The following is an 18,335-nucleotide window of genomic DNA, read 5'->3' on the forward strand; positions in this document are numbered from 1 at the left end:
AAAGCTCTCTTTTATGTGAAAGTAAAGCACCAGTCCCCAGCTGCCCCTATAGGCAAACTGAGGTGCCAAAATTATATTTAAAAAAAAAAAAAGGCAAGGGGGTGCACCTCAAGCCCATCTTATCCCACGCAGGCGGAGTGTGCCAGCCCTGCCACCCCTTTGTTCCTCAGGCCAGGCACCCAGTGCTCTGCCATTTGATCCTTCTGGCCGCTCCCTTTGACCTGCCCTCCTGCGGCCTTCGCGCTCTCGTACCCTGGCCAAGTCTCCAGTCCGCAATGCATCGATGCCAAGTGTGACCGTCCGGATGAGATTGGCTGTGGGGAAGAAAGCACGCAATTAAAATCGGAGCACCACCCATATGCCCAGCTTAGCTTGCCTGTGGGCAGAAAGCACACCGCCCACCCTTAGCCGATGGGCAGAAAGCCGTTAAAGAAGAGTGGGCGTCCTGTACCAGGCATGGCTACAGACAAAAAGCAGTCCGTTAAATAAGAGTAGGAGCCCCCCCCCCGTTCGTTATTTCAGGGGTCTACTGTACTCCTCACCTTGCTCAGACTTTCCTCCCCTTCTTATCACTTTGCTGCAGCTTGTTGGTGATCTTCCTTTCGTGGCCGGCGGGACTGGGCTTGTTGGTGTTCTCGTCGGCTTCCTTTTTGGAGCGGCCCTTTCGACTTGCGGAGGCCTCTGTAAAAGAAAGATCGGGTTTGGGGTGCGTTAGAAATCGCTAGACCCTTCATGCGTGGCACTCGGTCCCTTCACTGCCGCCCCCCAACCCCAGCTGGTGTGTACTTACGGCAGTATCGGTCCGTCAGGCTGTAGTAGTCATACTGATCGAAGTAGCGACCCTCGAATTCGGTGGGCTTCATGTTCTTCACGTCCACGTAGCTGCTCATCTTGCTGATGGCGAGTAGGATTCAAAGCGTCTCTTCTTCTGCTCGCTGAACTTGATCTGTGATGGCTGAGGGTCTCCGCTCCTTTTATCCGCTGCCTCCGCCCCGCCTCCTCCCCTACCCGCCCAGCCGTCCTTTGTTTACATCGCGTTGTGCACACAAGCCGCACGTGATGTGACGTCACCCTCCAGACAAGCGCGGCCAAGAGGTGTGATGTCTGGAACAAACTGAAATGCTGGCAACATCTGGAAGACTCCCCTTCACTTCGAGTGCGGCCTTAACCGGTTCTGTGCCGCGCGTAACATCTGCCAGTCCAATTCACCCGTCCGTTCTCCAGACGCACTTATCCACAGCACAGGCATCTGAGCTGGCATCGCACAAAAGGCTAGGAACAACCTTGGGATGGGGCGCCAGGGTGAGCGCACACCCCCGACCAGGACACGCAGTAGGCTCTGTTTTAGCACCACCAATCCACCCTATCTGCACTGTGTTCTTAACGTATAATCGGGTGGGACAATAGGCGTGTTCCTGATCGGCGCCCACCACAACAGCACACGCCAAGGGCGCATGCGTATAATTACAACCGCATGGCAGAACCAGCACCTTGCTGAAACATTGCGATCGTTTACAAAAATACCCAGTGGAGCAGCTCCATCGTATCAGTGGCCACTCCCGTGTCCTTGTGGGTCGTCTCATGGCGCTATATGGTCCACACGCCCACACGTTAGTTAAACTGGTCCAGGGATCCTGAACTGTATAGGTGGGTTGGGGCACAATGGACTGGCAACCCATCTAGGGATTATTCCTGTCCGTGACCCTGAGCTGAATATGTGGGGTGGACATCACCGTGCGATGGACTGCTGCTCTGTCCAGTGGTTGTTTTCGAGGTTTGCTGGGATGAGCTCCAGCTACCCCTAACCAACTGGTTTTAGAAAATGGATGGACATCACCTCGTGATGGACTGGCGCCCCATCCAGGAAGTGATTTGCAGCAGATGGTTGGTGGGAAATTGACTGGTTAAGTGGGTTTAGAAAATGGATGGACATCACCCTGCAATGGAGAGGCACCCCACCCAAGGCTCTTTCCTGCCTTGTATCAGAGCTTTTGTGGGATAGGCTCCAGCTCCCCTGCAGCCATGTTTTGGACAAATTGTGTTGTGGTGGATGCGGCTTTGGACTTCAAATCCTGAGGTTGTGGGTTCAAATCTCGCTACTGACAGTGTGTGTCCCTGAGCAAGTCACTTCACCTGCCTGTGCTCCAGATGGGAGGCAACAACAGAAAACTGAACCAGGTGTGTGTTGAATGTTTCAAGTCACCTTAGATAAAGGTGTCAGCCTCATAAGCAAATGGAAATGGATAAGCAGGTTTAGAAAATGGATGGATATCACACTGTAATGGACTGGTGCACTGTCCAGGGATTCATTGTTCCTGCCTTGAGCCCATCATTTGGTGGGACTGGACTCCAGCTCCTCGTGACTCGGCTTTACAAGATGGATGGACATCACAATGCAGTAGGCTGGCACCCCTTCTAGGAATTGTTCCTGTCTTGTACCAACTATTGCTGGGATAGATACCAGCTTCCCAGCCACCCAGCTCTGGATAAGCAGGTTTAGAAAATTAGCTACTGGATGGAGAGATCAACGGCCTGTTTTGGTACACGATACATTTGCGAATACATATTCAGTACATCCCACGTGGAAAAACATGGAAATTGGTGAAAACTTTCCAAGAAATGATGAAATCGCAAACGGAGCACACACATGCTATTTGTGGAGTTCTCCGTGATTGGCTGGAGGCTGCGCTTTTCCCCACCCCTTCTAAAAGCGATTGGCTGCCCTTCTGTCTCCGACTCGACTCCCCCTCTTCGCCCCTTCCTGCACGCAGCCCTCACTGCTGAGCCGCCCCTGCCTCGCCACGAGAAAAACATCACCTGACGCGACAGGAGCAAATATTGACCGAGGTCGCCGTAACTCCGGTGTTTCTGTTCAAATAAGTCACGGGACGCGGGGACGGAGATAAGGTGGCCGAGGCCGTCGCTGGACAGCTGCTCTGGGGGACAGGGAGGAGCGCGGAGAGCCAACAGTGCACCCGGCATCGCATCGGAACGTTTTGATGCTAATAATATAATGTTAATAATAAAATAAAATTGTATTTAAAGAAATTAGGAACGCATTTTACGTAGGAGATAAAACCAAAGCCCAGCTGGCGACTGCAATGAGAAACAACGCAATAAGGTCAATCGATCCGCCATTACCACTGATTTATAGGCGAGCCCGATGAATTGAGAAGCTGACAGTATAAAAATTAAATCAAAGAAAGTGTATTAATGGGGGGTTCAAAAACCTCATAATCTTTCAGCTGTTCTAACGTTTGTAATCTTTATGGTAAAATCAAGTGAGTATTTTAATAAGGCTTTTCATCTTCTCCGTTTATTGGAACCTCATATACAGTGCATCCGGAAAGTATTCACAGCGCATCACGTTTTCCACATTTTCTTATGTTACAGCCTTATTCCAAAATGGATTCAATTCATTTTTTTCCTCAGAATTCTACACACAACACCCCATAATGACAACGTGAAAAAGTTTACTTGAGGTTTTTGCAAATTTATTAAAAATAAAAACACTGAGAAATCCCATGTCCATAACTATTCACAGCCTTTGCTCAATACTTTGTCGATGCACCTTTGGCAGCAATTCCAGCCTCAAGTCTTTTTGAATCTGATGCCACAAGCTTGGCACACCTGTCCTTGGCCAGTTTTGCCCATTCCTCTTTGCAGCACCTCTCAAGCTCCATCAGGTTGGATGGGAAGCGTCGGTGCACAGCCATCTTAAGATCTCTCCAGAGATGTTCAATCAGATTCAAGTCTGGGCCACTCAAGGACATTCACAGAGTTGTCCTGAAGCCACTCCTTTGATATCCTGGCTGTGTGCTGAGGGTTGTTGTCCTGCTGAAAGATGAACCGTCGCCCCAGTCTGAGGTCAAGAGCGCTCTGGAGCAGGTTTTCATCCAGGATGTCTCTGTACTTTGCTGCAGTCATCTTTCCTTTTATTCTGACTAGTCTCCCAGTTCCTGATGCTGCCACCACCAGGCTTCACTGTAGGGATGGTATTGGCCTGGTGTTGAGCGGTGCCTGGTTTCCTCCAAACGTGACGCCTGGCATTCACACCAAAGAGTTCAATCTTTGTCTCATCAGACCACAGAATTTTGTTTCTCATGGTCTGAGAGTCCTTCAGGTGTCTTTTGTCAAACTCCAGGAGGGCTGCCATGTGCCTTTTACTAAGAAGTGGCTTCCGTCTGGCCACTCTACCATATAGGTCTGATTGGTGGATTGCTGCAGAGATGGTTGTCCTTCTGGAAGGTTCTCCTCTCTCCACAGAGGACCTCTGGAGCTCTGACAGAGTGACCATCGGGTTCTTTGTCACCTCCCTGACTAAGGCCCTTCTCCCCCGATCGCTCAGTTTAGATGGCCGGCCAGCTCTAGGAAGAGTCCTGGTGGCTTTGAACTTCTTCAACTCACGGATGATGGAGGCCACTGTGCTCATTGGGACCTTCAAAGCAGCAGAAATTTTCTGTAACCTTCCCCAGATTTGTGCCTCGAGACAATCCTGTCTCGGAGGTCTACAGACAATTCCATTGACTTTATGCTTGGTTTGTGCTCTGACATGAACTGTCAACTGTGGGACCTTCTATAGACAGGTGTGTGCCTTTCCAAATCATGTCACATCAACTGAGTTGACCACAGGTGGACTCCAATTAAACATCTCAAGGATGATCAGGGGACACAGGATACACCGGAGCTCAATTTGGAGCTTCATGGTAAAGGCTGTGAGTACTTATGGACATGTGCTTTCTCAACGTTTTTATTTTTAATAAATTTAATAAAATCTCAAGTAAACTTTCTTCACGTTGTCATTATGGGGTATTGTGTGTAGAATTCTGAGGAAATAAATGAATTTAATCCATTTTGGAATAAAGCTGTAACATAACACAATGTGGAAAAAGTGATGAAGCGCTGGGAATAAATAAGTTAACTGTGGATTGCTTTAGCTGTTATTAAGGGGCGGCCTTCACATACGGACAGGACTTGTTCTTCCAGCACATCCCACAGATTCTCCATCAGACTGAGAGTTACAGGAATTTGGAGGCCAAGTCAACACCTTCAACTCTTTGTCGTGGTCCTCAAGCCATTCCTCAACAGTTTCTGCAGTGTGATGGAGGCCGCTGCCATCAGGGACTTCTGAAGAGATTGGCAGCACTCTCTAGGTATGTGGTCCATGTCAAAGTAACATGCACATGATGTCAAGTCAATTCACGTGGCTTTGTTGTTGTACCATCCATACACAGCATTGCAGCACACAGTGGCATGAAATAACATTCTCCCAGTATGCCAGGACCCAGGGTTTCCCAGCAAAACATTATTCAGAGCATTCCACAACTTCCACCAGCTTGCCTTCTTCCCACAATGCATCCTGCTGCCATCTCTTCTCTAGGTAGAGGACACACATGCACCCAGCCATGCATGATCTAAATAAAATGTGATTCATTAGGCCAGGCCACCTTCTGACCAATTCTGATGCTCATGTGCCCACTGTAGGCGCTTTTGCTGATGGACAGGGTCAGCATGGCCACTCTGACCAGTCTGCGGCTACATGGCACTCACTGTATGTTTTGACCCCTTTCTCCCATCATGGCCAGCATGAGGTTTTTCAGCAGTTTTGTGCTACAGTAGTTCTTCAGGGCATCAAGGAGCCTTGGGCACCCAGTCACCGGTTCACTGGTTGTCCTTCCTTGGACCACTGCATACCACAAACAGCCCACAAGGTCTGCAATTTTGGGGATGCCATCACACATTGGTCCTTGTCAAAGTCACTCAGATCTTTATGTTTGCCCATTTCTTTCTGCTTCTGGCACTTCCCCTAAAGAACTGACTGTTCACTTGCTGACTAACATATGCCACCCGGTGCCATATGAACGAGATAACCAATGTCATTCACTTCACCTTGCCACTGGTCTGAATGTTATGGCAGCTCTGTGTATAAATTCTAAGGTAATAATTCCTTTAAATAAATATTTTCACATTTATCTTCCCAGAATTCTTGATTCTATTTGCATGCCTTTCAAACTTCTATCCTAACTTCTGAAAAACATCCTATGAGTCACTGGCCCCATAGTGGCTCCTGATGCCAGGCTTATTCACTTAAAAGCTAAATCTGAGGAATCCTAAAATTAACAAGCATACAACTTGAATATTATGAGTTGTATTTTGTTTAATTTGCCTTACAAGCATTAATGCGCAAGTCAGGTGCCAATCCCCGGCCGGGACGCCAGCCCACTTCAGGACAAACTGTGCTCTTTACGATTTGCAGGGCAACTTGAAAATGTGAAAATTCTAATAAAGTCAGCAGCACACAGCGGAATGACTTTTGATTTACTTGTGAGAAATTACGTGCTTACGATCAATTGTCGATAAAGCGTGAAGTTTGACCACTAGAGAGCCCCTCGGTTGGTTAAGCTGCGCTTTTTTTGGAGATGAGACTTTAAACATGGCAACAGCATTAAGAATACGATAACACCGAGCCTGGCACCGGCAAACCCCGAAAAAAAACCCATTTGCTTTTGATGAGCCGTCGTGTTGATCAGCCTCTTTCTCAAAAGTGCCGCGCAATGCAATAAAAACAAACGCCGATAAGACAGCCATGTGCCGTTGACCTTGCCCGAATCCTCCACCGCTCGCAACCTGGGGGCCCTGACTTCGCTCAGAGAAAGAACTTGGAGTGTCGCCCACTTTGAGGCCGCCGCGCGTCGGGTTAGGCGTGGCTCTTGAGGGGCGTGGCAGAGCACAGCTGGGCCATTGGCTGCCAGTCTTTCTCCTCCCAGACGCTGCGTGGCGCTGCCCCGGCACGAAACGCCCGTTCTGTCCCTCGGTCGCCTCCGTAGTTCAGGCGTGGCGCTGCGTGCACAAAACACGGTAAGAAGGCCTTGTGCCGCCCCGCGTTCAAAACCAGAGCGAATTAAAGCTGTGCGGTAGTATGTAAGGTTGAAGGGACTCCCGTTGTGTGTGCCTTTTACGCCGTCGCGCAGGGAGAGCCAAACCGAGGACTAGTGGACAATTCGTCCGCTTTAAAAACACTGACTCTCAGTGCCGAGTGACCACTTGGGAGAGCAGCCCGGGTATCACTGGGGGACCAGGGCGCCGGGGTTTAACAGCGGGAGTGACACCCAATGGTTTGCACAGCAGACCAGTGCGGAACTGGGAAAGGCGTTTACCCCAAACGAGGAGGAGCTGGGGGCCGCCATTGAGTAGTAATACTGGTACATTTTATTTATATAGCGCCTCGCCCGCTGCACGACTGCCCTCGGGTCCAAATTTGGGATCCTGAGGTGGTTCATAGTGTTGGGGGTGCAGCATCAGTGGAGGTCCCCCAACCTCCGTCTCCCTGCCCCGTGAAGTAGCGGTCCCCCAACTCCGGGCCCGGAGGACCACAGTGGCTGCTGGTTTTCATTCTAACCCTGTTCTTAATTAGTGACGCAAATTTGGTGCTAATTAACTTCTTTTGAATTCATTTTAATAATTAATTTTTTTAAAGATCTGATCATCGTTGCTCAGAATTTCTTCATTTCTAATTAAGGAAAAAAAGTCAATGTCTATTTATATAGCACATTTAAAACAACATAGGAATGCTGTATGTTATATAATCACAATGAGGACCAATTAGAAAAGAACCAATTAAGGGGTCTGAGTCTTCAAGAGCACGTCAATTAAAATTAATCCAAAAGAAGCACATTAGCAGCAAAAAACAGGTCACCAATTAAGAAAAGGGTGAGAATGAAAACCTGCAGCCACTGTGGCCCTCCAAGACCAGAGTTGGGGACCCCTGTGCTAAAGATGATGACCCCAAATGATCAAAGCACCCCGGTACAATGGCTGTGTAAAAACAAACAATAATTTGAAGCTTTTATTCACTTTACCAATGCAGGCTGGTGCTGCTTGTAGGATGCCCAGATTTTCAAGGTCCTAAACCGGGACACAACTCTTTAATCCAGGGAGGGCGCAACTAGAAGTGAAGAGCTGGGTGGGGGGGTATTGTAAGTTACACATGAAATCGATGTACGCGGCGATCCCCCTTCGCGCTTTAGCCACACAGGAGCAGGACAAACGGGACATTTAGTTCAATTCCGGCCTGCTAGTCGTAAAATGGGACGTCTGGTCAGACAAACTGGGACGGATCGCTGGAATTCGGGATTGACCCGGTCAGCCCGGGACGTCTGGTCTCGCTGTCTGGTTCATTCCCATAATTTCTAGGGCTGTCACCTAAGCAAATAAATAAGATTTGAGCGCTCAAATAAAAACTGAGTTTGAATGTGCACGTATGGTTATATTTCTTGGTGTTTGTTACTTGTTAGTACCTAACGTTTTTATATACTGTTAACTTTTTAAGGGCAAATTTCTCACAAACGTTTGGAAGTTTTTCTTTACACAGAGAACAAGTGACCAAGTGGTGGACGTTCGGAACTTTGAAAACTCAACTTGATGTTAACTGGATAGGACTGGCGAGCTTTGATGGGCTCAATGGCCTGTTCTCTTCTAGACTGTTCTGATTTTATTAACCAAAAATTACCTGGCATTGCCCGGGCTTCTTTTATCTGCAACATCCACACTTGTGGAAATGTGAAAATGAAGCAATAGCATTCCGATTAATTCATTGATGTTTAGTTTACAAAGTGGGCCATTTTGTCCTTCTATACTAAGTGCATATGTGGGGCTCGTCTGTCTGATATCTCAGGCTGTACGTATCTCGACAAAATGGGGGGAGAAAAGGAGGAAAGGTAAAGAGAGCTGGCTGAGCTCCCCGCAGCCATTAACCCCTCGTACTGCACCACGCTATTGGCTCTCGGAGAAAGGGCCGAGAACGGCTGTGCTGTCATAACGCAGACACGCCGGTCGTGTAATGTGACGTGGAGCAGTGATGAGGTCTGCCATCCCCGTGTGACAAAGTCACGTCATGTCACATCGGCTTTACGTGTCTTTAACTTCAAAAAATAGTTTGTCCACAGTTACGTGTTTGCTAATTTATTACTTGGTGACAATTGCAAAAGAAAAAAATTTCCTTCATGCTGTAGAGCAACGTCCTTGTGCTAAACCCCATCAGACCTTTTAGATTTTCTGAGGTGCTTCTCACCTTTTAGTTCTTCTTTTGCTCCTCGGTGAGTCCCTTGGTAAATATATTTTGGTTTAAGTTTCCAGCTTCTTATTTTGTGCATTCACTAAAGAATTCAAACTCTTTCCAGTTATGGTAATTGTTGTCCTACGTGTTCAATATGCATTTACATTTTAGGCCTGAAATGATTTTTCCGTTTTTTGGCTCATAAATCAGAAAGTTTGATTTCTTTCAGACTTGTCTGATATCGGACGTTTTCCCTACGATCCGGAGGACGCATTGTGAAGTGGAATCTGTGCACCCAAGTGCAAGTTAGCAGTCATCATGGCTTCAGTTCTTTAAGTAAAGAGAACTTGTTCAGAGCTCTGCCGTTCTGACGTACACACTTTAGAAGTAAAGCATTTTGTTACGTGGGAATCACACCTGCTAAAAACAAGCCTCCCGTATTTCTTACGTTTCTCGTATGCTGGTTTAAGGATATGGACACTTTTGGAAAGAAGAGGCCCCAGAAACTTGCCAGTCGTGTTCACCTGAAGCCGTCCTGTGGCATTAAGCAGGTGTGAGAATGTCCCGGCGATACGTCACCTCGGCGAGCCGCCCTTCGGCGTATTCCACTCGTCAGCCTCATTCATAACTTTATGGCTTATTAATAGACGCGAATCCACCATCACCACAGGGCGTGCTTTACTTCCTTCAGCGCTTCTCAGCTCGGTGGGCTTCAGCCGCCCGCTACGTTTGTGTTTTGTTTGTGGAGAAGCGTAGTGAGGCCGTCTGGCTCAGAGTTGTGCAGGCTTTTAACTTTAACTTGGGATCTCTGCCTGACGGTACGTAACAATAGGTGTGCAAGTCTCTTTACGCTCAGTTCAGTTTATGCTTATGCGGGGATCGTCCCTGAGTGAGGGATCAGAGCGCTGGAAGAAATTCACAGGTGACCTGCAATGTACAAATTATCATGCATACGTATGAAGGTGAATATTAATTTAAACACACAGCGTGAAAACAAAGCCGATTAGCACAAATGGGACCCTGCGCCTCCTGGCCATTGTTCAGTAAAGTCTGGGCTGGGCCCTCTAATGTGAATTTTCTCAAACCTTTGATTTCAAGGCTCGCCGTATAAATGAGCTGTGAAGGAGGGCAGCGCCCCCAAGTGAGGAGGATTAGTAGATGGGTGCATAATTAATGTCTGCTATACTGAGGTACAATGAGAGCAGCTGTCGAGCAGATCTGGCCGGGCGTGCCAGGCTAACGTGTCTCTTGTATAAGAAGGTAGGGTGTTCTGTGGCTTTGGGACCGAATAGCTAAAAGCTCCACTTCCCAGTTAATCCTTTAATATGTGCTCTCTGCTTCGTAGGTAACGGTAAATTCAGATGGGTAAAGCTTTGTAAGGAAGAATACACCCTGAGCTTCACTGGAAGTGAGTGTAACGACCCGAGGACAGCAGTTGTTACAATGTAGTTTGAATGAGCCAAGCGGCCTGTGATTCAGTCCCAGTAGAAAGGAAGATTTCAAAAAGCTCATAACGTTCTTCTGTACAAGTCTTAAGTAAAACGTGTAGGACCACACAAATGTTGAATTCACACTTTAATGCTGTACTTGGGCCTAACAACGTTTTAACAACGTTTTCCAACCTGCGTTTGAACTGGTTAAAGAGAAAAGCATTGAGCAGTAATTAAGTAAAATGTGTTTGGTTCAAGGATGGCTGTCTTAGTGGACAACACCTTGAAGTCACCTGCTCCTTACTTAGAAGTGAGACACGGGGATGCCAAGGGCTGATTGCAGTGCTGCTGATCATCCAGAGATGTCTGACTGTTCCCTCTGATAATTTCCCCCTCTCTGATACTGCAGAAATGGCACTTGTGTCTGCCGACACGAGGATCTCCGAGCTGCTGAGTGAGCTTCACCGGCTCATCAAGCAGACACAGGTTAGTATTTCACTGCTTTGAACATCTAGTATGGTTCTCTCTACTGTAGCTGCAGCAATACTAATAAATGGATCTGTATTTGTAGGAGGAACGGTCCCGTAGTGAACACAACCTGCTGAACATTCAAAAGACTCACGAGAGAATGCAGACGGAGAATAAAAGTGAGTGGACCCCTCAGAGAGAACTGCAAGGTAGCCTCTGCCATGTCTGTGTCTCTCTGACCTCCCCTTTCTGTCTGTTGCAGTCTCTCCATACTATCGGACCAAACTACGGGGCTTGTACACCACCGCCAAAGCAGACGCCGAGGCTGAGTGCGGGTATGTGAAACCAAGAATTCCTATCAGCTTTGTCTTGCTGTCTAACGGCATCTTCTGTTTTTGGACACAAAGAACCTGGACCTACTTTACTCAAATGTTAACGCCTTCAAATGAACATTTGGACAGGTCGGACCATCTTACTGCCACCTGTAGCACTGTTATTGATTGTACCAGTTCTCCAGTATCCAAGCTAGAGGTTCCCATGTGTGTTTAGGGGGTGATTGTTGTTTGTTTATTATTTACATAGTCCTCGCTCTTGAGCTTCTGTAAAGGTCTAATTTCCCTTTGAGGACAAATTAAGTCTGTCTATCTATCCTGCCAACTATACTATCTATCTGTTATCCTGCCTACTATACCAAATAATTTCTATCGGTATCAATCTGTCTGTCTATTTATATATCTATCTAATCTAATCCTGCCAACTACGCCAAAATTATCTATGTATCCTGCCAACTATACTATCTACATTATCCTGCCAATTATACCAAATAATATCTATCTATCTATCTATCTATCTATCTATCCTGCATAATATAACAAATAATTTCTTTCTGTCTGTATCGATCTGTCTATCTATCTATCTATTTATCTATCTAATCCTGCCAACTACACTATAATTAATTTCTGTATTTCTTTCATATGGTGTCTTATCAGTTTATATATAAATTATATATTTCTGATCCTGCCAACTACACTAAAATTGAGTTTTGTTTGTACAATGTGGCATTTTATCTGTCAGTATAGAAATGTATTTAATCCTAGCAATTACACTAAATGAATCTATCGTATATAGTATACAGTATCTGTCTATCTATCTAAATCTCCTGTGTTGTGCCCCAGTCATGGTGCCGTTGTGATCCAAGCTCTTCAATTTTTAGGTGTATCTTTGGCATGTAGCACTATTACTGTCTCCACTATTTTGGATTTTCGACTATGTAGAAGATGGTGACGTGGTAGAGCTAATAATGTTGGAAGTCATTCCTCCGTTTTTGCTTCTCCATTATTGTTTCCTGTTTGTGCTGCCATTTTGTGTACCCACTTCTCAGATGAATGTGCTGTGCTAATGATTGTGGCTGCCCTGCATGTAACTGTCTACTGCTCATCCAAATGTTGCCATTTTATAATTTGCAGTATTATGTGTTTGACACGCGACCGCATATTTAATTAGATATCGAGGTGTTCTTCGGTATTTAAAACAAAGAGTATAGAAAATCCCCAAGGCCTCACTAGAGCTTGCTTGTCTGTCTTTTTATTCAGTTAAAGCTCTTTGAGTCGTCATTTCTGTTTGCATGAAGCAGACTTGTGTGTTTAATCGCCAGGTTTGATGTGATAATGAAAATCCGCTAACAGGACCAGGTCAGGCCAACATGGCGGTATCAACCTAATTTGAGCCTTTTAGGCCAGGATTGGCTTTTAAAACAAAGGCACCTCTCCACATGTTTATCTGGAGTTATCTGAAGAACAGACATACTGACTTCCCTAATCGGACTAATCATCGTTTGTCTCCTCACTCCAGAATTCTGCGCAAAGCACTTGACAAGATTGCAGAGATCAAATCCCTGCTAGAGGAGCGGCGAATTGGTGAGTCTGTTCGTATTTCTGCCTGTCTCATAGGAAAAGCATGACATTTAGGTTTATAACCTTACCCACAATTCCTGGCGCTCGAACATCCTCTTTTTCTTTTTAAACAGCGGCAAAGATTGCCGGACTGTACAATGACTCGGATCCACCGAGAAAGACGATGAGGAGGGGAGTGCTGATGACTCTGCTTCAGCAGTCTGCTATGACGCTGCCTCTGTGGATCGGAAAGCCAGGCGAAAGGTGAGGAGGTCAGGACTCCGCATGGTCTTATTCATTGTGCAGTGAAGCAGTCACCGTGTTACTGAATCCACTGATAGACTTTAGCGTCAACCATTCAGGACAATTCTCTTCTCTGGCCTTTGGCAGCCCTCCACCACTGTGCGGTGCAATACCAGCCTCGAGCGACTATGTGGCCAAACCCGGGGATAAAGTGGCAGCTCGGGTCAAGGCAGTGGATGGCGACGAGCAGTGGATTCTGGCAGAAGTGGTGAGCTACAGTCACGCGGCCAACAAGTAAGATGACTTTAATGTTCTCAGGCGACTTGTGTCTGAGTGTGTTTTAGCTTTTCAAGTTTTTATAATGAAGCTTTTGACAAAGAATTCTGGTTAGCATTTTGGTCGTGGTGATTAGTTAAAAGTTCTTCTGGTTTTCACCCATGAAGTGTTTACAAGTCTACATTCACCTTCTGGACGTGAATGTGTGATAAAAGCCTAATGGCCTGCTGATTGTCATTTTCTGACAGAACTGCAGTAGGCAGTTCATTAGAGAAGAACATTGGACATCTTAATGCCTGCTGCTTTTATTATCTCAGACTGATGAGAAACTGAATTTCGTCTCTTCTGTCTCCGCATCTCTTTACAGGTATGAAGTTGATGACATTGATGAGGAAGGAAAAGAGTAAGTGGAGGGGGAGCAGGCGTTACTTGTTTATTCTACAGCATCCCTAACATCCTACTCAGACCTTATGATTATGTTTGTCCATTTCAAAGCATTGAGAATTCGTGAAAATGGAGGCAACCTTGGTCAGTCTCTAAAGAGCACCATGGGTGACATGGGTCAGAGTTGGTTTCACTGCCAAATTTAACATAATCGACACCTCAGTCTGACTTGGGTTTTACAAAATGTGAACAACGCAGATTTTTTAATTTGGGAGTCTTAGCTTTGTAGTGAAATTCATGGAAGTTAAATTATAAAGGCAAACAGAAAACCAACATACTAATAAAATGTGCCCTCTCTCTCTCTCTCTCTCTCTCTCTCTCTATATATATATATATATATATATACACACATATATACACATATATAGTGGCAAAGGCGCTGGACTCGTTAAGCCATGCAGCTCCCCCTGGCGCTGGCCATGGAGCCCAACAGGGATGAGCGCCAGTGTTCCACCATTGTGGCCCCAGTGCAACCAAGGGGGGCTGCCACCAAGTGTTCCAGGGAACGTAGGGTGTAGCCCACGAGTGTTTCCCTGGATCCAGTGTCAAAGGGGCGTCCTGGCCGCCTGCCACAATATATACAGTATAATATACACACACACAGTATCTCACAAAAGTAAGTACAGCCCACTCATTTTTGTAAATATTTTATTCTATCTTTTCATGGGACAACACCGTAGATATGACACTTCGATACAATGTCAAGTAGTCCATGTACAGCTTGTATAACAGTGTCAATCTGCTGTCCTCTCAAAATAACTCGACACACAGCCATTAATGTCTAAACCACTGGCAACAAAAGTGGAAAATGTCCAAATTGTGCCCAGAGTGTCAATGTTTTGTGTGTCTGCCCACCATTATTTTCCAGCAGTGCTTTCACTCTCTTGGGCATGGTGTTCACACGAGCTTCACAGATTGCCACTGGAATCGTCTTCCGCTCCTCCACGACGACATCACGGAGCTGGTGGATGCCAGAGACCTTGCGCTCCTCCACCTTCTGTTTGAGGATGCCTCACGGATGCTCAATAGGGTTTAGGTCTGGAGACATGCTTGGACAGTCCAGCACCTTTACCCTCAGTGGTCGTCTTGGAGGTGTGTTTGGGGTCGTTATTTTGTTCAGTTTCCGAAGGGTGGGGATCATGCTCTGTGTCACTATGTCACAGTACATGTTGGCATTCATGGTTTCCTCAATGAACTGTAGCTCCCCAGTGCCAGCAGCACTCGTGCAGCCCCACACCATGACTCTCCCACCACCATGCTTGATTGTAGGCAAGACACACTTGTCTTTGTACTCCTCAACAGGTTGACGCCACACACGCTTGACACCATCTGAACCAAATAAGTTGATCTCGGTCTCATCAGTTCCAGTAATCCATGTCCTTAGTCTGCTTGTCTTTCTTGTGCATCATCTTTAAAAGAGGCTTCCTTCTGGGACGACAGCCATGCAGACCAATTTGATGCCGTGTGTGGCGGGCCTATGGTCTGAGCACTGACAGGCTGACCTTCAACCTCTGCAGCAATGCTGGCAGCACTCGTACGTCTATTTTCAAAAGACAACCTCTAGATATGACGCTGAGCACATGCACTCAACTTCTATGGTCGACCGTGGCGAGGCCTTTTCTGAGTGGAACCTGTCGCTGTATGGTCTCGGCCACCGTGCTGCAGCTCAGTTTCAGGGTGTTGGCCATCTTCTTATAGCCTCGGCCATCTTTATGTAGAGCAACAATTCTTTTTTTCAAATCCTCAGAGTTCTTTGCCATGAGGTGCCATGTTGAACTTCCAGTGACCAGTTTGAGAGAGTGTGAGAGCGATAACAGCAAATTGAACACACCTGAGACCTTGTAGCACTAATGAGTCACATGACACCGGGGAGGGACAATGGCTAACTGGGCACAATTTGGACATTTGTCACTTAGGGGTGTACTCAGTTTTGTTGCCAGCGGTTGAGACATTAATGGCTGTGTGTTGAGTTATTTTGAGGGGACAGCAGAGTGACACTGTTATACGAGCTGTACACGGACTACTTGACATTGTGTCAAAGTGTCATATCTTCAGTGTTGTCCCATGAAAAGATAGAATAAAATATTTACAAAAATGTGGGGGGTGTACTCTCGCTTTGGTGAGATATCGTATGTCACACACACACAGCTGGAGGAGTGCATAGCTGGCTGGGTCATGGAGGAACAGGGGCTCCTTTTGCTGTCTCTGGGCTAAGGTTCCTGTTTTCTGATTCCCACAAATTCATAGGGCGTTCTACACAAGCTAGTAGATATGTACAAGGAAAGTCTTCCATTACGAAATTGAAAATATTCAGTTTAATTAGACGACTGGAGATCTGGACAGAGGAAATGCGTCAGATGACAAAGAACTGGGAGTTCCAGTTTTCCCTCATTTCCTCAGCCAGACACTGGGCTGGCTACATGTTGTGCTACCTGCGAGTCCGGAGAGCTTCTTCATTAACTTACAAAGAGCGTGCTTAAAAGTTTATAAAGCACTTCTCTGGAGCACTGCCATCAACGGACTTAGCAGACTAGCAGAAATCCAGACAGGATAAACAGCAATAGTTTCAGAGAAATTGGGGTGTGTGCAATGAGGAAAAATGAAGGAATCTCTCTGCAAACAAACAAATGCGGGTGCTATAATAGCCGCAGTATTTGTTCAGTTGCAGTCAATTCATTAACGGAAACATGAGGTCACAGAGGGAATCTGGCTGTAAGTGTACGTGTCGCTCACATGTTGGGAAGGATTTCTTTATGCAGAGGACAGTTGACTCCATGGAGAAACTTCGATCTCATGCAAAGATGTTTGGGGAATTTGTTGAATAGGAAGTAAGTTTGATTGATTGATTGACGTGCTCTCACCAAAGCTCCTCGTCTTATGGATATTCTTACTGCTTTTCCTGTGAAGAATACAATAGCAACTTTCTGAACTGGACAGACCAGGCCTGCCTGTCCCCAACAACGTTCTCCAGATACTCTTTAGACAATCGGGAAACAGTTGCCTGCAGCGTGGGGCCTTGCGTTTAAATCAAAGTACAAAATGCTCATCTAATTGAAATGAGTTCATGCCCGCCACGACATTCTCGACATACCCAGTCAGTATCTTTTTCCAGATGGCAGAAGAAGAGGGGGTGAGAGGAGCCCAGTACAATGCGGCAGGCAGTTCAGACATAGCATTGAAAGAACGCGTCTGACAGAGAAGGCAGAGGCACCCGAGTACCACTCTCGGCTGACCTCGCTGCAGTCCCTTACGGTGGAGCACATTGCAGTTGAAGTACCAGACCATAATGCAGCTGAGCGGGTCGGAGCGATTCTCAGTGCTGTCTGCGGGGGGACGGGAAACTCGCTCGCTTCAGTCGCCTCAAAGTGCAGGCCCTGCTGGGCCCTTTTAAGCTAGGAAGGTCGCATTGGTAGTCCATGTGAGGCGTGCTTAGGGCGGGAAGTAACTCTGTGTGTCTGTCTGTCTGTCTGTCTCTGCAGGCGTCATACTTTGAGTCGCAGGCGTATCATCCCACTCCCACAGTGGAAGGCGAACCCTGAAACTGACCCTCAAGCACTCTTCACGAAGGACCAGCTTGTGTTGGCTCTGTACCCACAGACCACCTGTTTCTATCGTGCGCTGATCCACGCACCTCCGCAGCGGGTACGTCTGACCACTTTGTGTGTGTGTGTTTTGTTCTTTCTTGTTGGTTTACTAGGCTTTGCCTCTGTCTTATCTATCTGTTATATAGTGCCTTTCACCTGTCTATCAATTATATTCCACCTTTCACATCTCTCTAACCATTTCCTGCTGTAGCCTCACACGTTTCTCTCCCTTTGCCTTTCTGTTTCAGCCACAGGATGACTACTCTGTGCTCTTTGAGGACACGTCCTATGCCGATGGCTACTCCCCTCCCCTCAATGTAGCCCAGCGGTATGTGGTAGCCTGCAAGGAGACTAAGAAGAAGTGAGGGATGGTGTGTGTGTAAATGTCTAGACCCAAGGCGATATGACTTCTAGAGACAGAAGAGTAATTAAGAGATGGAGTTCTACATTAGAATGTGTATCTTTGAGTAAGGTGAGTTGTGTGAGAACTCATCTGTCACAGTCAGCTGTAGCCAAAGGGACAGTGGACAATATGGAAGAAGCTGGTATGTCTGTCCAGAGAGGTCTGAAGTGGACATTTGTGTTACATGGGAAATAAGCAGGAGGTTAGGAGGGAGCTAGCCAGAGAGGATTTTTGCCCGACTTTTGGATTTTACTATACTCGTCGTAAAAATAAAACAGTTTTACTTTCAGGAGATTCGGTTGTCATCATTAAACTCTTTTCATGGAAGGAGTCTGCGTCCTCCAGGTTGTTCTATGGTTGGTGCTGAGGATAGCATCATACTATATATAATGTATGTGTATGTATTTGCCACAATTCTATACTAAGATGGGTTGAAATCTAACTAATCAATGTAGACTTCAGCATTAACATTTGCAATGCACCATCTATTGGAATGTATCTTTTAATGTATGTAGTAATAAAATGCATTACATTTGTCTT

The 18,335-nt window shown here is 46.4% G+C and overlaps 2 protein-coding genes across 2 annotated transcripts; one reads left to right on the forward strand and one right to left on the reverse strand.

The window, feature by feature from the left end:
* Positions 1 to 7: 7 nt before the first annotated feature.
* Positions 8 to 955, reverse strand: nupr1b (nuclear protein 1b). Its single transcript, XM_039742920.1, has 3 exons — positions 791 to 955; positions 543 to 681; positions 8 to 314 (listed from the first exon to the last, which is right to left on the reverse strand). Exons 1-2 carry the CDS (start codon positions 888 to 890, stop codon positions 548 to 550), a joined length of 234 nt encoding a protein of 77 aa, XP_039598854.1. The 5' UTR covers positions 891 to 955; the 3' UTR covers positions 8 to 314; positions 543 to 547.
* Positions 956 to 6,769: 5,814 nt separating this feature from the next.
* Positions 6,770 to 18,089, forward strand: sgf29 (SAGA complex associated factor 29). Its single transcript, XM_039742919.1, has 10 exons — positions 6,770 to 6,858; positions 10,895 to 10,971; positions 11,057 to 11,132; positions 11,216 to 11,288; positions 12,805 to 12,869; positions 12,980 to 13,109; positions 13,236 to 13,382; positions 13,732 to 13,767; positions 17,288 to 17,450; positions 17,641 to 18,089. The coding sequence occupies exons 2-10, from the start codon at positions 10,897 to 10,899 to the stop codon at positions 17,755 to 17,757; spliced, it is 882 nt and encodes a 293-aa protein (XP_039598853.1). The 5' UTR covers positions 6,770 to 6,858; positions 10,895 to 10,896; the 3' UTR covers positions 17,758 to 18,089.
* Positions 18,090 to 18,335: the final 246 nt, after the last annotated feature.

Source organism: Polypterus senegalus, unplaced genomic scaffold (assembly GCF_016835505.1).
Source record: "Polypterus senegalus isolate Bchr_013 unplaced genomic scaffold, ASM1683550v1 scaffold_3775, whole genome shotgun sequence".
In the NCBI taxonomy this organism is placed as follows: Eukaryota; Metazoa; Chordata; class Cladistia; order Polypteriformes; family Polypteridae; genus Polypterus; species Polypterus senegalus.

Coding starts and splice junctions, on each gene's coding strand:
- nupr1b (XM_039742920.1), bottom strand. CDS start 890: ATGAGCAGCTACGTGGACGTGAAGAACATGAAGCCCACCGAATTCGAG. Junction 682..790: donor CCTGACGGACCGATACTGCC/GTAAGTACACAC, acceptor TTTCTTTTACAG/AGGCCTCCGCAAGTCGAAAG.
- sgf29 (XM_039742919.1), top strand. CDS start 10,897: ATGGCACTTGTGTCTGCCGACACGAGGATCTCCGAGCTGCTGAGTGAG. Junction 10,972..11,056: donor GGCTCATCAAGCAGACACAG/GTTAGTATTTCA, acceptor CTGTATTTGTAG/GAGGAACGGTCCCGTAGTGA. Junction 13,110..13,235: donor ATCGGAAAGCCAGGCGAAAG/GTGAGGAGGTCA, acceptor GGCCTTTGGCAG/CCCTCCACCACTGTGCGGTG.